Source organism: Dasypus novemcinctus, chromosome 3, assembly GCF_030445035.2.
Source record: "Dasypus novemcinctus isolate mDasNov1 chromosome 3, mDasNov1.1.hap2, whole genome shotgun sequence".
NCBI lineage: Eukaryota > Metazoa > Chordata > Mammalia > Cingulata > Dasypodidae > Dasypus > Dasypus novemcinctus.
In genome coordinates this window covers 143,409,762-143,432,505 of record NC_080675.1, presented here as the reverse complement: position 1 = coordinate 143,432,505, position 22,744 = coordinate 143,409,762, and the positions used below count along the sequence as shown (strand labels likewise).

The 22,744-nt window shown below is 51.7% G+C and overlaps 1 protein-coding gene across 5 annotated transcripts in view; it reads right to left on the bottom strand.

Annotated features, from left to right (window-relative positions):
* Window positions 1-370: 370 nt before the first annotated feature.
* Window positions 371-22,744, bottom strand: part of CORO2B (coronin 2B) — a 170,046-nt gene continuing 147,672 nt past the window's right edge. For 4 of the 5 annotated variants that reach the window (XM_004451047.4, XM_058294403.1, XM_058294404.2 and 1 more), the window contains 9 exons: window positions 16,394-16,543; window positions 15,573-15,737; window positions 14,031-14,147; window positions 12,655-12,759; window positions 12,060-12,156; window positions 8,893-9,005; window positions 8,467-8,557; window positions 6,174-6,313; window positions 371-2,340 (listed from right to left, as the gene is read on the bottom strand). In XM_004451047.4, coding sequence (XP_004451104.1) covers window positions 2,209-2,340; window positions 6,174-6,313; window positions 8,467-8,557; window positions 8,893-9,005; window positions 12,060-12,156; window positions 12,655-12,759; window positions 14,031-14,147; window positions 15,573-15,737; window positions 16,394-16,543 — 1,110 coding nt within the window. In that variant the 3' untranslated portion in view covers window positions 371-2,208. Of the gene's footprint in view, window positions 2,341-6,173; window positions 6,314-7,248; window positions 8,558-8,892; window positions 9,006-12,059; window positions 12,157-12,654; window positions 12,760-14,030; window positions 14,148-15,572; window positions 15,738-16,393; window positions 16,544-22,744 lie in introns of all 5 variants that reach the window. The other variant, XR_011648446.1, reaches the window with a different exon arrangement.

The following is a 22,744-nucleotide window of genomic DNA, read 5'->3' as shown; positions in this document are numbered from 1 at the left end:
CGATTTTTGACACTCAGGAGACATCTGGCCATGTTTGGGGTCATTTTTGGTTGTCAAAAAGTGTGTGTGTGTTACAGGCATCTGGTGGGTAGAGGCCAGGGATGCTGTTAAATATCCTAAAATGCAAAGGACAGCCCTTGCCCTCCCACTCCCCCAAAGAATGATCAGGCCCAAAATATCAATAGAACCAGTGCGGAGAAGCCTTGCTGTAGTTGAATGAAAGTATGAAATTATGTCAGCAGAAGTAGATATGGGTTGTCCTTCCAGAAGTGCAAAGGAGCTTTGGCTGAGGAGCTGGCCAGGAAGATACTGTGGTGACCAAAAGCAGGAACCACCCAGAGGTAAATGAGATGGCCATGCCAAGGTGTGATAAGTTGAAAACATTTTATTTCAATTCTATCCTTGGGAGGCAGCATAAATAATCACAGAAGACCACAAAGGTCAATGGGGGAAGAAACAAAAAAGCTTAAGAGGTGCGAGGAGGAGGAGATGAGAGCTGACACTGCCTAGCCGTGGGGGGAGCGGGGAGGAGACCCTGCTTTAGCTGGTTGTTGGGGCAGAAGGTTCCTAGAGGAAAAACCCAAGGGGGTGGAGGAGGCTTTCCCCTGCCCGGCTCCACCGGAGGGGCTTGGGTGGCCCCTGCTTTTGGGGACAGGATGTTCTGCAAGGTAGCCATGGGGAAGTCGGAGTTTGGAATAAAATGTGTTCAGTAGATCCTACCTAATGGGAGAGAGGAAGTGGACCCCCATTTCTTGACTCCCTGGCCAGATCCCACCCCCAAGTTGTGATTTCTTTTCTGTTCTGCTAGGTGTTCATGGACCCTGTGTGAGGACTGGGAAGTGAAGGGAGAAAAGAAGAAAATAAAAGAAGCGTGTCGATCAAATGAAATGTGGCGTCTCGAAGAGTTGGGTGGTCTTGGGCACTTGGCGCAGTTTTCTCATCTGCAAAAGTGAGAGGACGCTCCTACTTCCTAGGGCAGACATGAGGCTCAAATGAGATCCTATGTGTCCAAGAACTGTGTAAACTTTAAAGTGCTTTACCGAAGCATGGGGCTGCGGTCATTCTAAGTGGTCTAAGGCTGCAAGTGGCGGAGAGGGCGGTAGAGAGACACACTGAGGCGCCCCGTAAGAGGCCAGGCCCCTGCTCTGCCTTCCCCAGGGCCGAGCTCCACCCTTCTCAGCCTCAGCTTCCAGGAGGAAGGGGCCTCATCTCAGAGGGAGTCCACCGGAAGAGGAGAGCAGAGGGTCTAGGGGCACTGAGAGTGGGGCACCTTAGCCGGGTAGTATGGCACGTTGGGCACTACTGGTGTTGGGCAGATGCTCGGAGAGGCTCTCATTCTCCATGGAGACTGGAGCCCTGGAGAAGCCCACATGGGGTTGGCATCTTGATGAGGTGGGAAGGGCCCTGGCCTCAGGGTCTGGACACGGGGTCCTGGAACCCAGTGCCCTGTTCACCTGCTGATTTGGTAAGTCACTTCCCCATTGCAAAGCTCTGCTCGTCATTTGTAAAATGGGGACACTAATCCCTACCCTGCTGGCCTCACGAATTCAAAGGGAAAAGGGTGCACAAGAGCCCTGAAGAGGATCAGGGGAAGGCAGGGGGTCATTACGGGCTTGGTGAGCAATCCTCTTAATTCCCTGAAGACAAGAGAGGTGGAACTGGAGACAGAAAGGAGCTGGGCTGCTCGCAACCCTTTTGTCAGGCTAATCAGGCTTCCAGGGCTGCTGAGAGAAAAGAGGAGGTGGGGGGGGAGGGGAGGGGGACCGTCAGCCCAGGCTTGCAAACCCAACCCTTACTTTGTGGTGCCCCCAGTGATGCTGTGAGCTCCTGTGAGCAGGGCTAAGATGCCCTGGCAGCCCCCTCTGCAGGGGGAAAGTTCAAGTTCTAAGTCTAGCTGGGATCCCTGGTCCACGGAGGGAAGCTCCTCGGGAATCCGTGGTCTTCGCCCAGCTGAGAGGAAGCCCGGGCTCCTGGGGTGGCGGGTGAAGGGGCTGCCAGCTTGGCTCTCCAGGAGAGGTTGGGGTCTTGTATTAGCATGAGGCCAAGAGGTCAAAAGTTGGCTTCCAGTTCTGGAGGTGGTAGGTGGGGTCCTCAGGCTGGCCCCTGGCTCCAGGCCTGGCTCTGTCTCTGGGATCACTGGATAATGGGGGAGTTAAGGGACGAGTAGAAACAAGGAGAGATCGGCGTAGAGCACAGCCCACCCGGGCGCTAATGGCTCTTGGGGCTGTTGCGCAAGTTTTTCAGTTCCAGCTGTAGCTGCCGAATGCGGATGTCCTTCTGGGCCAGCTCCTCTTTCAACCGCCGAATCTCGTCCTGCTGCCGGAAGAACATTCGGAGGAGCTGGGGTGGATGACGAGAGGGGGCGGTGGAGAGAGCAGGTGAGAAGGCGAGTTCCCAGTGAATCCAGACCCTCCCGCCGTGCCCTCGCTGTTCAGGCACTGCCCATCTCTCCCCAGTCACCACCAGTGGCTCCATTTGAGCTTCCTAGGTGACTCCTAGCACCTCCCCCTTCTCCAGACTCGGCCCCTGGCTCCCACTTTCCCCTGAGAGGGAGGGAAAAAACAAAGCTCCAGCCCATGCAGACCTGAAGAAGGAGTGATCTCTCATGGGCCAGTTTTCCAAATATCCCACACTTACCCCTTTCTGGGTCTAAACCTAACATTTTCCCTTCCCACCCTGGATGGAAAGCTTTTGAAATGTTTTGCATCCTTAGGATACCAAATCCTTCTCTCATGGGGCCAGTTTTCCAAATATCCCACACTTACCCCTTTCTGGGTCTAAACTTAACATTTTCCCTTCCCACCCTGGATGGAAAGTTTTGAAATGTTTTGCATCCTTAGGATACCAAATAGAAACTAGCTTTGTTTCCTGATCACATGGGACTGCCATGGGAAAACCACATTTTGCACTTTCATGGGAATGATGGGAATGCCACCTTTTTACTGGGGTGGGCATGGCCAAAGTCTAGATACCTCGGCAGACCTCTACTTAGCTGAGTCTCTGGGTTGCCTAGCCTCTCCATTCCTTCTGTAAAACATACTGCAAGATGCCCACGGAACGCTGGGCCCTGGAAACCAGCAGGCTACTCATCTACTTGGGTGTTACCAAGAGTCTGTTGTGTTTGTTCTAAAACTTCCTAGTGTGAGTGGCATTTGTTACTGTAATTGCAAAGCCTAATTAAGTATGATATACACTGATGAAATATGAATACAGAGAGTTGCTGATTTTATAAAAACTAAGCTGAATACCTTGAAAAATCTTGATAAAGGTGACTCTCTCAAAAAATATTGCTGCTGAATTAGGTGTGGTCGATATAACCATAAATGATTGGGGAATATTCTACATCTCGATTTTGTGATAGTGTTTACATGACTGTATGTGCTTGTCAAAACCTGTGGAACTATTCACTATACAGGATGAAATTTATGGTCTGTAAATTACGCTTCAATAAACCAGTCTTTAAAAAAAGATTGGGGTAAACATTGTAGACACTAGAGTTTGCTCTCAGATTAACTTTAAGTTTATGAAAATATAAGGTTTTAAAGTATATATGCTTATGAAGTATATAGTTTTTTAAAAATGATTTCCTCCTTTGATTTTTTTTTTTTTTTAATTAACTAACTACCAATCCCTGTTATATCTGGTCAGGGAGACATTGTGCTGTTCATGCGTACACTAAATGACCCTACACTCTCCTGTGCTTTCTGAATTCTCAAGATTTCTTTCCAAATTTTTTGGTCTATTTTTAATGTTTTTATTTTTTAAAGATTTTTATTATTGTTTTTTAGGAGGTAATGGGGATTGAACCCAGAACTACATACACGGGAAGCAGGCACTCAATCACTGAGCTATATCTGCTCCGCAATGAGAGTTGTTTTTTTTTTTTTTTTTTTTTGCTTTTAGGAGGTACTGGGGATTGAACCTGGGACCTCATACATGGGAAGCAGGTGCTCAACCACTTGAGCTATATCTGCTTCCTTTTTTAGAAATTTTTTATTTTTTATTATGGTTTCTGTTATTTTTTTTTAACTGCTCCATTGAGGTATAATTCACATACTGTAAAGTGCACCATTACTCATTTAATCAATGATTTTCAGTAAATCTACAGAGTCATGCAACCATACCTCCCCCTCAGTGTCAAGCTCTCACTTGTCTCTTCACACTTAGATCAATGTGTCACCTTTATCAGCCCCACCTTCTAATTGGTTGCATCCAATCTGGCAGGAGGTACAAAACTACACAAATAAGATTAAAATTGTGGGTAAAATAAGAGTCAGCAGGCTCTTTTAAACTTTCTTCCAGGTTCTCAGTTCTAATTCGTACAGACAAGTCTGTAGCTAAATGTTACTCTAAGAACTACTATTTAACCCTACCTTCTCCACCCCCAGGCTCAGTGGCATTATCACAGCCCAGGTACCTCTACCTTCTCTAGGCACTTAAAAAAAAATTTTTTTTAACTGAAAAATATCAAATATAAACAAAAGTAGAAAGAATAGCACCATGAACCCCCAAGTACCCATTTGACCTTTCCTGCTTCACTTCTACTCCCACCCACTTCCCCTGTGCCACCCTCTGTGAGGATTATTTTGAAGAAAATCCCATTCATCCCATGATTTCATCCTGCTCTGAAACTAGCAGCCCTCTAGAAGAGCATGCAAACATAATTTATGGCAATTATTAGTTTACCTGTCCATCTCCCCTTTAAAACTGTGAGATCCTAAAGATAAAAAACTGTCTTATTTTTATTAATAATAACGATAATCATAAATGGGTGTGGCAGGCAGTCTCCAGGATGGTTCTCAAGGAGCCTGCCTTCTGGTAGTAACACCTTCGTGTAGTACCTTCCCCTTGAGTTCTTGTTCCACCTAGGGCTGGACCTATGGATTTGCTCTAATGGACAGGATATGGCAGAAGTGATGGGCTATCACTTCCAAGATAAGTTTGAAAAAAAACCACTGTGGCTTCTACCGTGGGCACCTCCTCTTGCTCTCTTGCTCACTCACTCTGGTGAAGCCCGGCTGCCGTGGGGGAGCTATCCTATGGGGAGATCCATGGGCCAGGAGCTGAAGGCAGCCACTGGCTCACAACCCACGAGGGACTGAGGCCCTCAGCCTGACAACCTGCAGGGGACTCAGTCCAACCCGCAATCACGTGAGTGAGCCTGAAAGCAGACCCTTCCTCAGTTGTGACTTCTTCAGATGTGACTGCGGCCCTGACAACTTTAAGAGAAAACTTTTGAGAGAACGTGAGCCAGAGGCAACCACAGAAACTGTGAGATAATGTTTGTGGGTTTAAGCCACTAAGTTTTGGAGTAATTTATTATGCAGCCATAGGTGGCTAATACAGTCAGTCTCTTTGAGCACTTAATACAAACCAGGAAGAGTGCTAGACATGCATGGGTTATCTCTTTAATGCTCACAACACTTTGTATCCCCATTTTATAATGAGGAAATGGATTTAGAAAGAGCAGGAAATGTGCTCAGTCACAGCTAGGGCACGGCAGAACCAGGATAAAGTGCAGGTGGGTCCTGTAGTCACCTCTAGTTTGGCATCATCAACCCTAGTGCCTGCCACATGGCAAGCATCCTGGGAATCCTGGCTGAACTGAACTGTGTTTGCACCATGGCTGGGGTTGTGGGTTGGAAGGAGGAGCCGACAGGAGGCATGGACAAGGCCCAGCTACAGTTACCCTTGAATAAGCGGTGCCCCTTCCAAATGGTGCAAAGAGCACTTTCATAAACACCCAGCTCTTCCACAAAGACAGGAAATCGTCAGCCTCCACCACTGCCGCCGTGCCAGGGCCGACGGCAGTGCTGTGATGCACGAGGCCGTGCTTCCCTGTTAGGCAGGAATTTATAACTGCTCCAACACCAAATGACAGTAGCGTTCTGAAACGGATTTGTGAGGAGACACCTCACTCTGTGGGCTAGTGAATTTGAGGTTTCGGTGTGTGTGTGTATGTGAGGGGGGGGCACCAGTATCACTCTGATACCCCCAGCCTCTATTTATGGGGGTCAGAGGCAACGGAAGCCAATAGCAGGCTACTTATGGTATTTGTCACAGAAAGAAAAATGCCCCCGAATGGAGCTGGCCTAAAGGCCTGAAGCCCGTAATTGAAATGTAAAGGTCTCGCTCTTCCAGGGCCTGTGGAAGCAATAACTTACATCCCTTACCTCATTCTCTGTCCTGGGTGGGACATTTTCTAATAAATCTATTCCGTTGACCACAACGCTCTTCTTTTCTTTGATGGGAGCTTTAAATACCATTTTGGAGGACTTCTTATAACCTTCTTTCAAAGACATCAGCACTGGATCTAATAAAAGCAAGGGAAATGTTCTCAGACAGTTGATGGACTAGTCAAGCAAAGGTGCCTTTCATTCACATCAGCCTTGATAGTCTGACAAGTGTGAGGGGAAGTTTAAACAGGAGAATAGGCAAGGGGAAATGGGGTGAGCTAGGCTGAAGGCAAGGGTTGCAGTCTTTAGGTTCTGCTGTAACTGGGAATGGCCAGATAGAGTTGGAATTCTCAGCATTCACATAATCTTGGGGTTTGGGCATTGGGAGCTGGGCTCCTTGGTACCATAATGGCAGGAGCCCCTGGGTGCCTGTTCTGATGAGTGGTGCTACAGATGCCAACAGAACCCAAGAAGAAGATAAGACACTGATAAGACCCCAACACCAATACTTCTGAACATAAGCTTCTGCCTCCCACTGCTCCTGGTAACAATGATTATTACAAGATACGGGTTGTTGTAATGACATGGTGGCTTGAGCTCGGCTAGGCTTGGGATAGACTGGAAAGTGTGGAAGTGTGTGAAAAACCTTTTACTTGGCTGCTCCAGAGATGTTGCTTTGCTTGTTCCCATGATGCCCAATGGGCATTATGAGGTCAATAAAATTCTAAGATCTGAAGGTTGGACAGCCATCTGACTCCTGTATGTGACCTTGGGATTCTTGGGAGTGGGGGTGGGAAGCAGACGATGTGGGCCCTGGGGATGGTGCATGAAACACTTTTGGGGCCGTCAGCTTGGCGGACTCTTCTTGCTCCTACTCAGACACCTCCAGGTCTACCAATGCCCATGTTCAAAGCCTCACCAGTTTCCATTCCCAATATCTCTTGGTTTTCTCAACACCTGGTGTGGAGGTTGGGGGAGGGACAGAGGGAGATGTCTTCCCTATTAATCGAGTAGGCTCAATGTAAGAAAGGATAAGGTTCTAATACGGAGAAATAAGTGTGCTGGCACACACCTGAAACTCTCTGCCATCCAGGTGCTGGGATGGGAATAGAGCGCTGCTCCTGTCTCCAGCCGAGATCAGAGGCTGTTCTGCCTGAAGGCAGGAGAGGGAGCAGGAGGCTGACATTCTCTTTATAAACAACACTTCACATGTTGTGATTGTTTCCCTAACAGACAAAGTCAGGAAACCATAGGGCAGCTTCAAAGCAAAGATCTGCTGATTTTAGGGCAAAGACTGGGCCATGCCTGGGCTAGAGCAGAGTGATGTCACATGTGGTCCACCAGCCTGGGGGCTGGGAGCTGGGACTGCCCACCGACACCCCGAGTGAACACAGGGGAGTCGTGATAACTTGGGGGGCTCAGTTTCATCATCTCCAAAGTGATGCTTCACATGCCTTTACATAGTTTATATAATACAAAATTTATAAAACTGAATTTGTTTTGTGGAATTCTATCTCAACCACTCCACTGAGCATCTCAAGCTGGTTCTCCCAACTTGCTTCTTCCCCTTTCTGCTCCTGTCCCGAGGTGAGAACCGCTGTTCTACTTGGTCTCTGACACTGTTCTTGGCTCTGACATGATGATGATGATGAGGAGGAGGAGGATGACCAGCAGTAGCTAATGTACTGAGTAGTTAGCAGGTGCCAGGCATGATGCTTGTCCTTTACATGGAGTATCTCACTTAATCTTTGTGATCCTGTGAAGGAGGTAGCACTTTACAGATGAGGAAACTGAGGATTAGAGAGGTCCAGTAACTTGGCTAAGGTCATACAGATGGTGAGTGATGGAGCCCAGGTTACATGTCTTTGCTTTGATTTCTAATGACCCCAGGGCAGGTTGTGCTTTTTCTCCATAAAAATTTTAGTTTTAATCCATTTTAATTTGAAAAAAAAAAAAGAAAGAAGAAAAGCTTTACTCAGGATTTTGGATCCAGGAGGAGGGAAGGGCAGGGGAGGGGATGGTGGCCTGGGATGACCTTCATGCCACATGGCCAAATCCAGCTCTGCAAAGAGGAGGCCTCAAATGCCACCATGGCAGACTGGAGGCCACTTCCGGGTCATCTGGTCCAACCCTTGTCTTTAAAGATGGGGAACCTCAGTCCAGGAGCAGAGAAGAGACCTGCCCACGTGACACTGGGGCTGGGCTGTTTGTGGTGAAGGAACCTGGAGCCCCTGGCCTAGGACAGCTCTGCCCCCAGTCAAGGTTCTGTGAGGTCTGGCCCTTGTGGTACCTCTGTTGATGCCTCCCAGCCATTCATCGGGGGTCAGGGCAGGCTCTGTTCCTGGCGTCATGGGGTAAATGTCTTCCTGGTAGGAATCCGACTGCAGTAGGGGAAGCAGAAGAAGAGACAGCTGGGGGGCGGGCTGCTGAGAACACCCCTGCTCTCCTGTGGGGTTCTCCCGCTAACCTCTACCCATGCTCCCCGCCTTGCTGCTTCCAAGCCTTTGCACTCCTGCTGGTAATTCCCACTCTTCTTTTCTTAGCAAGCCAAACTGTGCCCATCTCAGAAGGTCCCCCACACCCCAAATTGGGCCTAAAGAGCCCAGGCCACAGGGCCTCCCTTTTCGTGGGCTCCTCCCTCCAGCTCACAGTCAGTGCAAACAAGCCAGGTTTCCATGGAGAGGGTCCCTTTGGAGCCCAGCCCCCCGGAACTCACCCTCCGGGGCACGATCATGGAGATGGGCTCAATCAGGCCCTTGAGTGTCACCAGCTTGTAGAAGCGGAACACCTCGCAGGCCGACACATCCAGCCCGTGCTTGGGCATGACCCCTGTGGACAGACAGGCAGGGCTCCTGCAGGGTCCCAGGACGCCCCCCCTCTTCCCCGATGCTCCCAGCCAGGAGAAGGCGGAGGGGATAGGTACTTCTGTCTGGGGGCAATGGCCCACTGGGAGGCAGCAGAAACAAGCTCTGTCTTTGATAACTTCTCAAGGCAGTCCCTCAGCCAGGCCTGCCACCTCAAGGTGCATTCTTTAAGTTGGGCCGTTTAGAACTGGGAGATACTGCAGATATCCTCAAGAGCAGCCCACTCCTTTTACAGAGGAGGCTCCTAAGGGTCAGAGAGAGTGGGGCTTGCCTAAGGGCACAGACGGAGGCAGGGGCAGGGCCTCAGAGCCTGCCACCTTCTGGCATAAACCGGCTTCCCTGCGCCTCAATGTCCCTGATCCTCGGAGAGAAAAGAGGGAGAAACTGTTCCCCACACACCCCAGAGGTTTATATGTGGACCAAGATCACTGTTCTACGTGCGGCTTCTCAGGACTCACAGCGTGTGCATGTGTCATCTGTGTGCCCCACACACAACGCTCCTAACAGCTGCCACCCCCACACCTACCCAGCAGGTGGTGCGGTGGTGTTCAGACCCGTTCTGGGGTCAGGCTGAGCCAGTGTGTTTTGACTCAGCCCCTCTTTCTGACTGGGAGTCCCTGGGCCAATCTCTAACTCTGGGAGCTGGTTAGAAGAGGACAGGAGCAGCCCCGCCCCAAATGTCAAGGGACTGAGTGCAAAAGATGCTCATGTACTGCCCGGCCCCATGAGGTGCATTGCACAATAGTTTCTTTCCCCCGGAGGTGAATGTAAGGAGGTGAATGTAAGTTAACTTTCTCCTGCTCCGGAAGGCTGCTGTTCAGACAAAGGTGTCCCCAGGGCTGCAGGGCTGGCGTAATGGTTAAAATGGCATGTGGGGCCGCAGACCTGGGTGTGAATTCTGACTCTGCTACTTAGCAGCTCCCGTCCCGCCTGGGGTGAGTTTCTTAGCCTCTCTGAACCTCTGTTTTCCCATCTGTCAGTTGGGAGCACCATTCCCTACGTCAGTGGTCTGCAGGAGGATTGAGCCGATAGATACATGAAAGCACATGGCTCATGGTAATCGCTCAACAACACCCCGGCGACAAGAACAGGGGACGGCCATCTTTACTTCCTCCCTCTCCCTCGCCAGCCCCGCTGCCCATCCCATACCTTAGGGGTGCACCTGGCTCTACTTTTGAAACTTTTCCTAGATTCATACTTTTCTCCGCTTCCCCTCGCTGGCTCCCATTACCATCCTCCCTGGCTTGGAAGACCACAACAGCCTCCTCACGGATCTCTCTGCCTCCGCCCCACCCTTCCGAGGTCCAGCCTCTCTGCAGAAGCCAGAGTGATCGTTAAACAACACTTCAGATCACATCATGTCATCATCTTGTCCCATCAACTCCCCCCCCCCAAAAAAAAGAAAACCCTCCAATCGGTCCCCAAGAAAATCCAAACTTCTTCTCCTGGATCCAGCCCCTACTCACCTCTCCAACTTCATCTCCTAACATTCTCCTTATATCCCACTATGTTACAGAAACTATGCTGTGCCGGGCCATACTGGCCACAGGGCCTTGCACTAACTGTTCTCCTGCTGGGACTGCTCTCTTCCTTTCTTGCTGTCAGATCTCAGCTTCAATGCCGCCTCTACAGTGTGGTCTTCCCTGACTACCTGATCTAAAATAGGCCCCAGTCTCTCTGGCTTCCAGGACCCATTTTGGTTCTCTGCCTAGAACTTACTATCATCCAATATTTTATTTATTTGTTTATATTCTGTCTTCTCCACAGTGGAGTGTAAGCCCCACAAGAATGAGACTTGTTATATTTTATTTACCACTGTATTCCCAGGACCTAGCAGAGAGCCTCACAAGGAGTGGATACCCAATAAATGCTGTTGAATGACTAAATTTAGGAGTAAGAAGAGCTCATTAAATGGTAGCTGCTATCACTAATGGGGGAGAGGGCAGGAGAAATGGCCAAGGTCTGCAGATGTTTTGCAGGTCTGTCTGCTGGGAGCAAATCTCCACTCCAGAAATCACATCAATCCTTAGCTTCAAAACCTCCTCTCTGAAAACCCGTGCATTTGTAGGTATTTTTATTGAAAAGTTCCTTGACTGTAATAAACATAGTGTTTATTACATAAACACATAGTGTTTATTATGTCCCATGTACTTTTCTGAACACTTCCCAAATATTAACTCATTTAATTCTCACAACCCTGTGAGGAATACTCTTCACAGCCCCATTTAACAGATGAGGCAACAGAAGCACAGAGAGGTGGAGTGACCTGCCTAAGGTCACACAGCTGGTAAGTGGGAGGTCTGGGACTGAGCTCCAGGCGGCCTGGCTGCAGGGTCTGAGCTCCTGACCAGGGCACTATTTCTAACCCCCACCCTGTGCCTGGCCGCTCACAGAGGATGCTTGTACCCACGCCTCACTCCTCGCCATTGCGATGTGAGCACGAGGCAGCCAGCCACAGGCCGCAGCAGTGAGTGAGGTGCTGGGGGACAGTGGTCATAGACTGAGCGGGAGTCTGGAGGGACCCAGGGATGATCCCTTCTCGCCCAGGACCCCCTTCGGACCCTGGGTTCCACGGACCCAGGGCGTCTGGCATGGTGGGCGAGGCTGAGCTGGGCCTGCCGCCTGCTTCCCACCCCAGCTCAGACACTAGCTTGCCCTGTGACCCGGGCACGGCGCTTTGCTCGCTGGGCTTCAGTTTTTCACCTGGACCACAGTGGATTTGGACCAGCTGTCGGGCTGACATGCACTTTACCTTGCCTGAGCTTCACAATAACCTAGTGAAGGGCAGGAGGGGCAGGTCGGATTCTCCCCACTTTACAGACGAGGACACTGAGGCTGCGCAGGGTGCGGCCACTTATCCAAGTCTGCCCAGCTAAGGAGTGGCCCAGCCGGGCCTGGAACAGAGGAGTGCGCCTCCGCGCGTCCCGCTTCCCTGCGCTCCCCGCGGCGAGCGATGAGGCTCCAGGCAGTGCCACCTGGGCGGGCACAGGACGGGCCGCAGCAGCCTTGAACCCCTTACCTAGGCCCTTCTGCGGGGCTGGGGAGCGGAACTCCATGAGGTAACTCAGGAAGGGCTTCTCAGTGCTGATCTCATAGTACCGGATGTTCCCATCGCCCTGGGGCCGAGGAGAGAGGGAGGTGAGAAGGGAGGGCCAGGCGGCCCGGAACCAGGCTCTGCGCAAGAGCTCCACGGTGCCTCGGAGCTGGTCAGGAGACCAGGGAGGGCTGGCGTCCAGAGCCACGATGGACCTGCCGCAGGGAAGCGACTGGGAGGAAGGTGGACATGGGGGCTGTGTACAGACAGCCTTTCTGACGAACAAGGTCATAGGCACCAAAGACCTACTGGCAGGTGCCTCGGCTTCCATCCTCAGCCACTGTCCTGCCAACTTCAGGCTTGATTTGCACTTTCAAACCCCACTTCACCTCCCTCTTCAGGAATGCTCAGGCACTGACCCCTGGGTGAGAAGGGTAGGCTTAGACGCAAGAGGGTGTGTGGGAGGGTCAGGGAAAGGACAGAGCAGTGAGGCTGGCTCTCCTTAGAGGTTGGGAGGGGAGCCTGGGCACAAGGGGGCAGGGGGTCCCTCAGCCTGCCCCCATCCCTTCTCTCTCCCTACCTTTCCAGCCAGGTAGAGCATATGTGTGTCGGCGTCGTAGAAGGGAAACAGGAGCCCGGACAGCCCATCAATTTCCTCCTCGATCAGGGGCATGGACAGGTCCTCCTGCAGGAGGGGAGGGGCATCGGCCTCAACCCCGGCAAAGCTCACAGTGCCCCCGTTGTGGGAAGATACAGCTCAGATGTTTAAAAAAAAATACCTGTCCTATGGGGTGGTAGGGTGCAGCACAGGGCAGTGGCGAGGGCCCTGCAAACAGGAGGCGGGGGACGTTCCAGTGCCCCCTCCCCATCCCCGCGACTCTCTATGTGTAAGTCTCTGCCTCTCTCTGGAGCTCAGCTCCCAGCTCTGGCAGAGGCAGGTGTAACGCCTTGTGGGCGCGGCGAAGCATTGTCCCCGGAAGCCCTTCCGTCCCTGAACACCTTCTCCTGAGGCCTCCGCCTGCCCCACTGCTGATGCTGTCAGGGCCTGGGCACTTGGGTCCGGGCTCCTGACTTGCCGAGGAAAAGACCTCCAGAGGCCATTGGAGCCTCCTTTCCTTTAGCCAAAACCCAGCAGGCAGCCCCTCGTGCCCCTCCTTTACTCCACTCCCACTTCTGCTCTGCTGGCCTCTCAGCTGTTTGAAAAAGCGTTTGTATCTGGAAGGACCTTGGTGAATGCCTCTGTCCAATCGCCTGGTTGGACTGATGGGGAAAGCAGCCTTGCCTGGGGTCACCCAGGGAGATGAGGGCCCTTCCCGCACCAGGGCCTGCTCCCTGGCCTGGGCCTCTGCTCTGGGGGAGGAGGTAGGTGGGAGCAGACAGGTCACCAGCCCCCACCACCCTGTAGACCCAGCCAGGAGCTCCCCAGCCTGGCTGGAGGCCGTAGATTGCCTGGAGCAAGGGTGCAGAGGTATGTAGATGGGAGAAGAGGGTCTGCCGGGAACCAAGCTCTATAACCACCCCCAGGGTGGAAACGCTGCCGGTGGGTGCTGGGAGGCCTCAGTGGGTGCTGGGAGGCCTCAGTGGGTGCTGGGAGGCCTCAGTGAGGAGCCGCCTGTGCTCAGGGTGGAAAGGCCAGCGGGGCCAGGCATGTGCGGCCACGCCCAAGCCCCAGCTTATCTGCCCCCCTGGGAGGCTGGGCTGCCGCCCTTCTGAGGCGCTATCACTTGGTTCACTCCTCCGGCACCTGCCTCAGCCTAGCTCTTCCCCTCCCCGGGATCTCACCTCAGCCAGGACCGGGATCATGGCCTGGGGAGACCCCAGAACACACACCCCATCCCGCTCTCGGCCTGTACGCGGAGGCAGAGGCCCCACGGGCTCCAGTGCAGGCCGCCTGCTCCCTTCCTTCCAGCGCGCCCTGCCCGCCGCCCCGACTCCCTGGGGGTCCCCGGAGCTGACCTGGTCCCAGAGGGCGATCTGCCTCGTGTTCCACCTGGAGACCCCCGTCGTGAGCAGGCGCTTCATGTTGCCCAGGAACACCACGCGGTTCACCCTGTGGTTTTTGCAGTTGGCCTCCTGGCGGGGACAGAGCGCGCAGGGTGAGGCAGGGCCGCTGGAGCAAGGGAGCCCCGGGAACCAGGAGGCCAGGGCCCTCGGCGCTTCCCGGAGAGGCCGAGCCCGGAGGGACGGGGAGGCCGGTGGCCAAGGCCTGGCATGGGCGGCGCTGTGCAGGCCCTCAGTGCTCGTGGTGAGGTCTCCCAGAGGTGTCGTTACCCCCGCGAGGAGGAGGACGAGATGGAGGCTCAGGAGGCCAAGGGCCTGCCCCCCGTCCCCTGCTTGACGCCCCCTTCATCAGGACACTCCTTGACTGAGCTGCCCCTCAGTGACGCTTCCACGTCCTCCCTGCCTAACACGCCACGGCCCTTCCCAGGCTGAACGGAGGCTGGTGGAGCGGTGCAGAGGCCCAGCCTGGCGTCACTTGCTCTGGACTGGAGTTCCAGCTCCGCCCAAACGGTGGGACCCAGGAGGAGTGGCTCGGCCCCATCTCTGTGTCCACACCTGTGAGCGGGGACTGCGTCCTCTGTGCTCTAACATCTTTCCTGCTAACAATGGGCTCTGGAGTCCAACTGCCAGGATTTGAATTCTAGCTTCTCCTGCAATTGTGTGATCTGGGCCAAGTCTTTAAACCTCTCAGGCTCAGGGTTCCCCTCCAGAGTGGGAAGAGTGACAGTACCTTGTTACGGGCCCCGTGAGGATTCAGTGAGCTAACGCAGGGCCCCTAGCGCAGTGCACGCCCCAGAGCTGCGCTGGAAGTAAATGTTGCTTAACACTAGTGATGCTAATAACTCTGGTTATTATTATTATTACTGCTACTAATAGACAACTTTCTGGTCTTGCAATATTGGACTCTTCTCCAAGATACATACATCCAGGTCAAGCATCAGTCTTTTCTATGAGGGAAACAAACCTCAAATTTCCCATGCCGCCTAGTCCCATGACCAGCACACAGTCGGTGCACGAGGAATGTTGATTTCTTACTCCCAGGGGCACCTAACCCTTTTCTCACACCCAAGACCCAGGAGATTCAAAGACCAAAAATGGAGTTCAGTTCACCATCAACCTCCCCACTCAGGGTCTTCCCGGGCATGGTACTCCAAGGCATTTCTCCCTGGTTCATCCCACGCGGGGGCTGGGCACGGAGGCCAAATTCCCCTCCTCCTGTGCCCATGCTGGGCCCAGTTAACACCCAGGGACCCAGGTGCTTAAAGGTGCCACCGGTTTGGCCCCCTGGGCAGGCCAGAAGTATCCCATCTGGGGTGCACTGAGGCCCTTCCATGCCCAGAACAAGGAGGGATTCCCAGAGCCTGGACAGGCCTGGAACAGACCGCCTGGTCAACAGGTCTGGGTGAGGAGCGTGGGAGAGGGGCCGGCACAGCCCTTGCCGCCAGGCCCGCGAGCCCCGGCTCAGCACCATCCTCCCTCTGAAACGTGCGCCTCCACCTGCAGAACGCGGCCGGAGCGCGGCTCGATCACGCGCAGCTTCTTGTCCTTGCACGTGGTGGTGAGCAGGCTGCCGTCCGTGTTGAAGGACATGCAGAGGATCACGTCCGCGTGGCAGTCGATCATCTTCACTGGCTCGCCCACGTCCAGGTTCCAGATGAGGACCTGCGGGGGCAGCCACGCGGGAGGCCGTCAGCCCCATTGCCGCGGGCGTGGGGCATCTGTCCCCGGCGGGCCCCCCCCCCCCCCGGCCCTGGGGGAGACGTGCCCGCAGGGCCCGGGCGCGCCACTGAATTCTTTGTCGAAAGGCAGATGCGTCCCTGTCACACAGTCCTCTAATCAGCACCAGCCCAGGCTCAGTTTCCATGACTAGCAGGAAGGATACACATTTCTGGCCAGCTCCTGGCCACCGGTGCACCTTTTTGGAGGGCTTACCTGGGGGTGAGGGCGGGGGCTCTACTTCCTTCCCACCAGCAGCACTGGTTGCTCCTTTTTCCCACCAGGAGGGCACTTCTTGGTTAAGAAGTGACCAGCAGAGGCGTGGGTGTGGAGCACGGCATTCTCCTTAAGTCTACCAGCTGCCAGAGAAGGCCCCTGGCCTCTGCAGAGGCTGGAAAGCTGCACCCCAGGAAGCGGTGCACACGAGATCATGGGCCATGAATGAGTGAATGAATGAATGAGTGAATGAACGAATGTCAACATTGGTTTACATGCTTAGGAAAATGCCATTGCTCCCCAGGGGCTCCCCAAAGGCCGCTTCTCTCTCTCTATCCCTCTCCGCTGAGCTCTCTCGGACCACAGCTGCCGCCCGGCCCGCGCACCTTGTAGTCGTAGCCGGCGCTGAAGAGGATGTTGTTGGTGGTGGGGTGCCACTCGACCAGTCCCACGCGCCGGCTGTGCCCGTGCAGATCCAGGAGCGCCTCGGTCAGGTTCCGCTTCAGCCCGCCCTCGGGGATCTCCCAGATGCGCACCTGCAAGGGGTGGAGGACCTAGGCGGGGGCAGGGCCAGGAGGCTCCCCAGCGGCTCTCTTCTGCAGACCCCAGGCGGGGGGCAGAGCCTGAGCGGGGTCTGGGGGTGGGCAGGAAGGAGGGGGCTCCAGAGTGAGGTGGGAAGGAGACCATCACCTCTTGCCCTTGGGAGGGTTTTCTCTGAGATGCCTCTGCAGACCTGGGAACTATTATTATTGGTCTCTCCAGGCTGGGAGGAGCAGGCACTGTAGCTGCTTTTGGCAGCGGTGGTATGTTAAAAAGCCTGTCTTTGCTTCCCACCAACACACCTTCTAAGAGAATCTGCCTTCCTTCTACTCTCTTTAGCCTCAGCTCCTCTGTACCACCTGGCCTTGTCCCCCACTCCCTCCCCAACACAGGATGGACACCTGAGCACAAAGAAACTCATCTGGGAGGCTGGGGACCCAGAGGCTCTCCTGAGAGAGGAGGAACTAAAACAGAGACTCTAATTTTAGACGCTGGGGTCTGAACCGAAAGGATGGCAGAGCCTGGCTGCAGCCGCTATTTTCAGCCTTGTGGATGATGATAAAGAAGCAGAAAAAGATGATCTGCAGAGAGGAGGATGGAACAGACACTCAGAGAGAAGCAGAGGAGAGAGACCATGTGGCCCCAGAAAGAGAAAGAGAAAGAGAGCTTCAGCAGTTTCTCCATAATCCTTGAATAACCCGGTGGTTACTTCCACTAGCCCTGGAGAGTTTCCATTACTCAAACCATACATACTCTGTCTAGAAGGTCATTTTTTTTTTTCAAAGAACAGGGGCAAACAATAAAACTGAAGCATGAATCGCTGCACCCAACACCCTCCCTTCTCTTCCCTAGATCCACAACCAGGAGTTAGAGACCCGAGCAGGAATTAAGGGCAGGCCTGTGATTCTGCCATTTACCAGACTAAGCTGTTTTGTTTAAAAAATGGGAACAAAAATCCTTGTCCTGATTGAACTACTGGCGGGTTATAAGGATAAAGTGAGATTCTGGTTGTAAAAATTTGTAAACTGTAAAATGCTTTAAAGCCTTAAGGAATTATACTTCTTGCTGTTATTATCATTAATATAATCTATTATATTCTAACTGGGTGGAGAGGAAAGAGGACATGTGACTACAATTTAGGACAGCTTTAAAACAAACCTTTTGAATATCTGAACTCCACCCATGCTAGTAAGGAGAAAAACAGGAAAAACAGTTTGAAATACCGTTTATAATCTACTAAAATAGCCAACTGAAAAAATAAATAAATAAGAGCCAGTGTCGGCAAGATTATAATTGGAGCTCATATGTTTAATCGGTATGGTGTATTCCAAATCACAGTAACTTTTTTGGAAGCAATCTGGCAATCTTTAAGCAGGAACCATAAAGACATTTCTATTATTCTCTTTGATTCAGTAATTTCACTCTTAAAATTCAATATAAGCAAAAAATTCCATGCTTGAAGATGTTCATTGCACCATAATTTATATGGAAAGTTTAGAAACACTCTAAGAGCCCAATATTAGGGGAATAATTTAATTTAGAAAGTCATCTCAATACTATTAGACATTCTCTTATAATTCTGAAAGCCATGAATAAACATGGAAAACACATTTAAAGTAAGCCAAAGGCAGTCCTGAAGACACGGGGGCAAGGCGAGGAACTGGGCAATCCCCTTGAGAGCTTCCTTCTTGGTGCCTGCTTCTTAGACGGTACAAACGGTTATTTCCCACACTATTCGCTGGAAGACCCAGCTCATGGACATGTAGACGCGAGAGGTTTCAGGGTAAGAAACGCAGATTCAATGAGGGGTTTGGAGTCACCCTCAGGAGCACCATTCTCAGTTTCCTTAAATCAGCTTCAAAAGCCTGTGTGAGACCAAGTTTACACATAGGGAACAGTTAAAATGGTTTCCTGTCCTCACTGCGATCCTTTCCACTGCCCAGCCCTAAAGTGAAGCCCGACATGCCCACACAGCCCTGTGTGGTGGTGGGCACGGCGGGAGGGAGGTGACATAACAGGGGCCCAGCAGGTCCCTTGGCAGCCCGAGCAGGCGGATCAGCCATCAGAGAGGAGGCCTGCGCTGCAAAGGGTGGGGAGGGGGTGTGAGGAGATGGCTCAGAAGTCACCAGCAAGACATAGGCCTCCTGTCCCCACCCGTACTAGAGGAAGGTGACCCTTGAAGTGAGGGAGGCTGTTTGCGTTAGACACACAAAGGCGGACACAGACACACACATACAGCCCCCTTTCTCTCGTTACCCGAAAGGAATGCCATTATACACGTTCTGCAACTTGCTTTTCTCATGTGACAACGGATCGTGGGCATCTTTCCACACCGCTGCGTGTGGCTCGACCTCATCCTTTTAGAGGCCACAGAGACAGCCATTGTCTGACTGTGCCGTGATGGATTTAATCACTCCCTAATATGGACACCTGGGTTCTGCCTGATTTTTTCACTATTACAAGTTATTCTAGGATGAACATCCTTGCAACACAAGGCTGTGCATGGGTGTGAGTGCTCCTGTAGGACAGGTACCTAGATGTGTTCCATTTTTTATAGCTACTGTAAAATTGTCTCCAAAAGCTGTCCCACTTTTCACCAACAGAATCTGAGGCTTCTCTACCTATGAATCTAAAACTGCACCTCAGAAGAGGTGATGCTCGAGCCACATTTGAAAGGACAGGTTGAGATTAGACGTGTGTGGTGGGGTGAGGAGAAAAATGATCAGCAGGTATGGGCCAGGCGCAGGGGTAGAAACTGCAGACAGTGAGCTTGGGTGGTGTGGAGCGGGTTGGCAGAGCGGCTGATGAGGCCAGAGGCTGTGTGTCACCCCTTGTCAGCAGAGCCCCAGAGAAGCCCTGCTTGGCCCAGAGTCTCAGAAAACACCCTTTCCAGAACAACCCAACTTTCCTTAGTCACAGATAACCGAGGGGTCCCTGGGTTATGCCACGTGCTGGATCAAGGGACGGGCACATGGGAAGCTGTGGGGTGCAGCTCTGCCCACACTCCAGTCCCCTCACACTATCTGGGTGTCTTTGGACAAGCCAGTTAACCCCTCTAAGGTGCAGGCTCCCTGTCTAGGAAATGAAGAGACACCTTCTGGAGGTGGATAGGTTAAACCGGATGGGGCTTTAGAGACTCCTTGTGGGTCTCCAGCAGGACTTCTTAACCAGGGGCCCATGGGTCCCTGGAAAGATTTCACGGAGTCTGTGAGCTGGAATTGAAAATTAAAAAAAAAAAAATGTTATTCTTGTGGGGATGTGTTGGTATGGGTGTGATAGGTTTATTAAATAATACATAGTATAGTGTGGCCTTAGTATGCTTTTTATTTTGGTGTGGTGTGTTCTGAGTGCAGTGGATAACCACCCACAAAAAGGTTGGTAAGGATGGCAGGGATGGTTTTATGACTTAGTGGGAAAACTCAAATTTCTAAATGTGTGCTGAAAATGACCATTTGGATAGATGTTAAACTGTGCCATGTTGCTGTGTCATGATGATGGGAGGGAGTGTTGCTGACGGGGGGGGGAGAGGTGGGGTGGGGGGGTAGGGTTCAATGGGACCTCATATATATATTTTTTTAATGTAATATTATTACAAAGTAAATAAAATTAAAAAAAAACTGTGCCATGTTATCAGGTATTGAAATTATGAGAGTTGTAAAATGTAATAAAAAAAATGATTTATATATTCCCATCCCCCCATCCCCCCCACACATTCGCTGTGTGTTCTTCTGTGTCTGCTTGTATTCTCATTAGGCGGCTCTGGGAACTGATCCTGGGACCTTCAGGAGTGGGAGAGAGGCAATCATTCTCTTGCGCCACCTCAGCCCCCTGATCTGCTGTGTCTCTTATTGTCTCTCCTGTGTCTCTTTTTGTTATCTTGCTGCACCAGTTCTCCGCATGGGCCAGCACTCCTGCATAAGGCAGCACTCTGCGCAGGTCAGCATTCCGCGTGGGCCAGCTCACCACACGGGACAGCTTGTCTTTGCCAGAAGGCCCTGGGCATCAAACCCTGGACCTCTTATATGGTAGACAGGAGCCCAATTGCTTGAGCTACATCTGCTTCCCAATGTTATTATGAATAATCGTAAAATCTAATTTAAACACATGCTGATGTTAAGTGTCATAAAACTATCTGCCACTACATTCTGGGGTGTCTGTAGTTTTCACCTGACTGGCAAAGGGGTCCATGGAACAAAAACTGTTGAGAACCCCTGGTCTATAGACTTCTGTTCACACGAGCTGATTTGTTGGGGTGACAGTGCAGTCTAGGAGCTAAGAGGCCCCTAGGAGGCTGAGCCACGGTGCTGGCTGCAGGTTGTGTCTGTATGTCAGCTCCAGAGCTCTGAGGAGTGAAGAGCTGCAGGAAAGAGCTGAAAGAGCTGTTTTTGGCAATAATTGTAAGGTGTAGGGTCCCAGACAAGGCTTGGGGGAACTGAATGAAATTGTCCCGTGTAGAGGAAGAGAGGTTTCTGGCCTTATTCCCATTTGATAGCAGTTACCCTCCCTCCTTGGGCCTCCGTTTTCTCATCTTCACATCAGAGTATCAAACTTCTCTGCCTTTGACATCACTGAATACACTGCTGTGGGGAGGGGACTGAACTCTGCTTGATTCATGTACTACAGAGCTAGAGTTCAGAGTGGGACAAAGCAGCCATGAAAAAGGATCTGGGCCCCTTAATATTGAAGAGATTTATTGAAAACAGAGTGGATGGGGTGTGGGAAGGGCACCATGGATCTGCCCAGAGGTTGCTCTGGGAGCTTACTTCAATTTAACAAAAACCCCAACTGGGTTTGCCTAACTGGGTTTCTGGAAGGAAGGGGTGGGGGAAAGTGGCAAAAGTGCTCTGCACAGCAAGTCAGCTGTGTCTGGGTCTGTTCCTTTACAGGTCCCCAAGCCAGAGCCCCATTTCACTCAGCCACATTCAGGCCAAAAAGTCAGCCTCCCCTGAGTCACACATTTTAGACACCAGGGGACAGTTCTTGGCCTCAAGGACCTCACAGACTTGTGGGGGAGACAGAAGACAGGTGCAGACACGGTGAGGCAAGGTGGCCGATAAGGTCAATTAATAAGGCCAGTGTCCGTACTCACAGGGGAGGGAGCTACTGGCCAACAAACAAGAGCTTTGCAGTCTGACGTTTGGTCCAGATCTAGGCTGGGACCTTATTTGCTGTGAGACTTTGGCCAAGTTACAGCCTCTCTCAGCCTCAGTCCTCTCATTTGTAAGGATAATTATACCTGTGCAACAGAGGTGCTATGAAGATGAAATACAGAAAAAATATAAAAAACCAGAAGATTACCAAGTTCTTAACAATCCTCAAAGATGCTTACCTAATATTAATTGAGGATTACACGCAAGTTTTATATAGGTCAAAAGTTACATTTTTCATGTGCACTTTGTGGCTATAGTCAGTATATGAAGTATGAGGTTTATCTCCATTTTATGGAATGCAACACAACTTTCCTCTTTAAAAGGATGATGTGATCATGGAAATATCTGGCTGGCTCTCTGCTTTCTGACACATTGAAGGTCATAGCTGCTAATGACTGGAGGCTAGGGCCCAGTGAGGGCTAGTCAGACCCTCTGACAACATGGTCCCTATTGGAAAGAATGCTCAGTTTAGAAGAATCCACTTGTTACATGGCTACAACAAATAGTACTGTCTGCATATAGGAGCTCAGAGGAGGAGTTGGAGTTCAAAGTGGGCCAAAGCAGCTGAAAGAAAGCTGGAGTCCAACTTGTTAGCACCTACTTTTTTTTTTAATCCAGACCCCCCTGCCATTGTTTGCACTCACTGCCTGCTCTCTGTGTCCATTCGCCACGTGTTCTTCCATGTCTGTTTGTCTTTTCTTCTCATCTTTCTCTTTAGAAGGCACTGGGAACCTATTCCAGTGTAGGAGAGAGGCACAATTGCTTGGTCTGCTGCATCTCTCATTGTCTCTCTGTGTCTCCCTTTGTTGCATCCTCTTGCTGTGCCAGCTCTCTGTAGGGCGGGCCACCAGCAACCAGTTCTCTGGTGCGGGCTGATCTGCCTTTACCAGGAGACCCTGGAAATTGAACCTCGGGCCTCCCATATGATAGACCAGAGTCTAATCACTTGAGCCACATCTTCTTCCCTTTTTTTTAAATGATTTTATTTATTTATCCCCACCCCCTTATTGTTTGTACTTGCTGTGTCTGTTTATCTTCCTTGTTTTT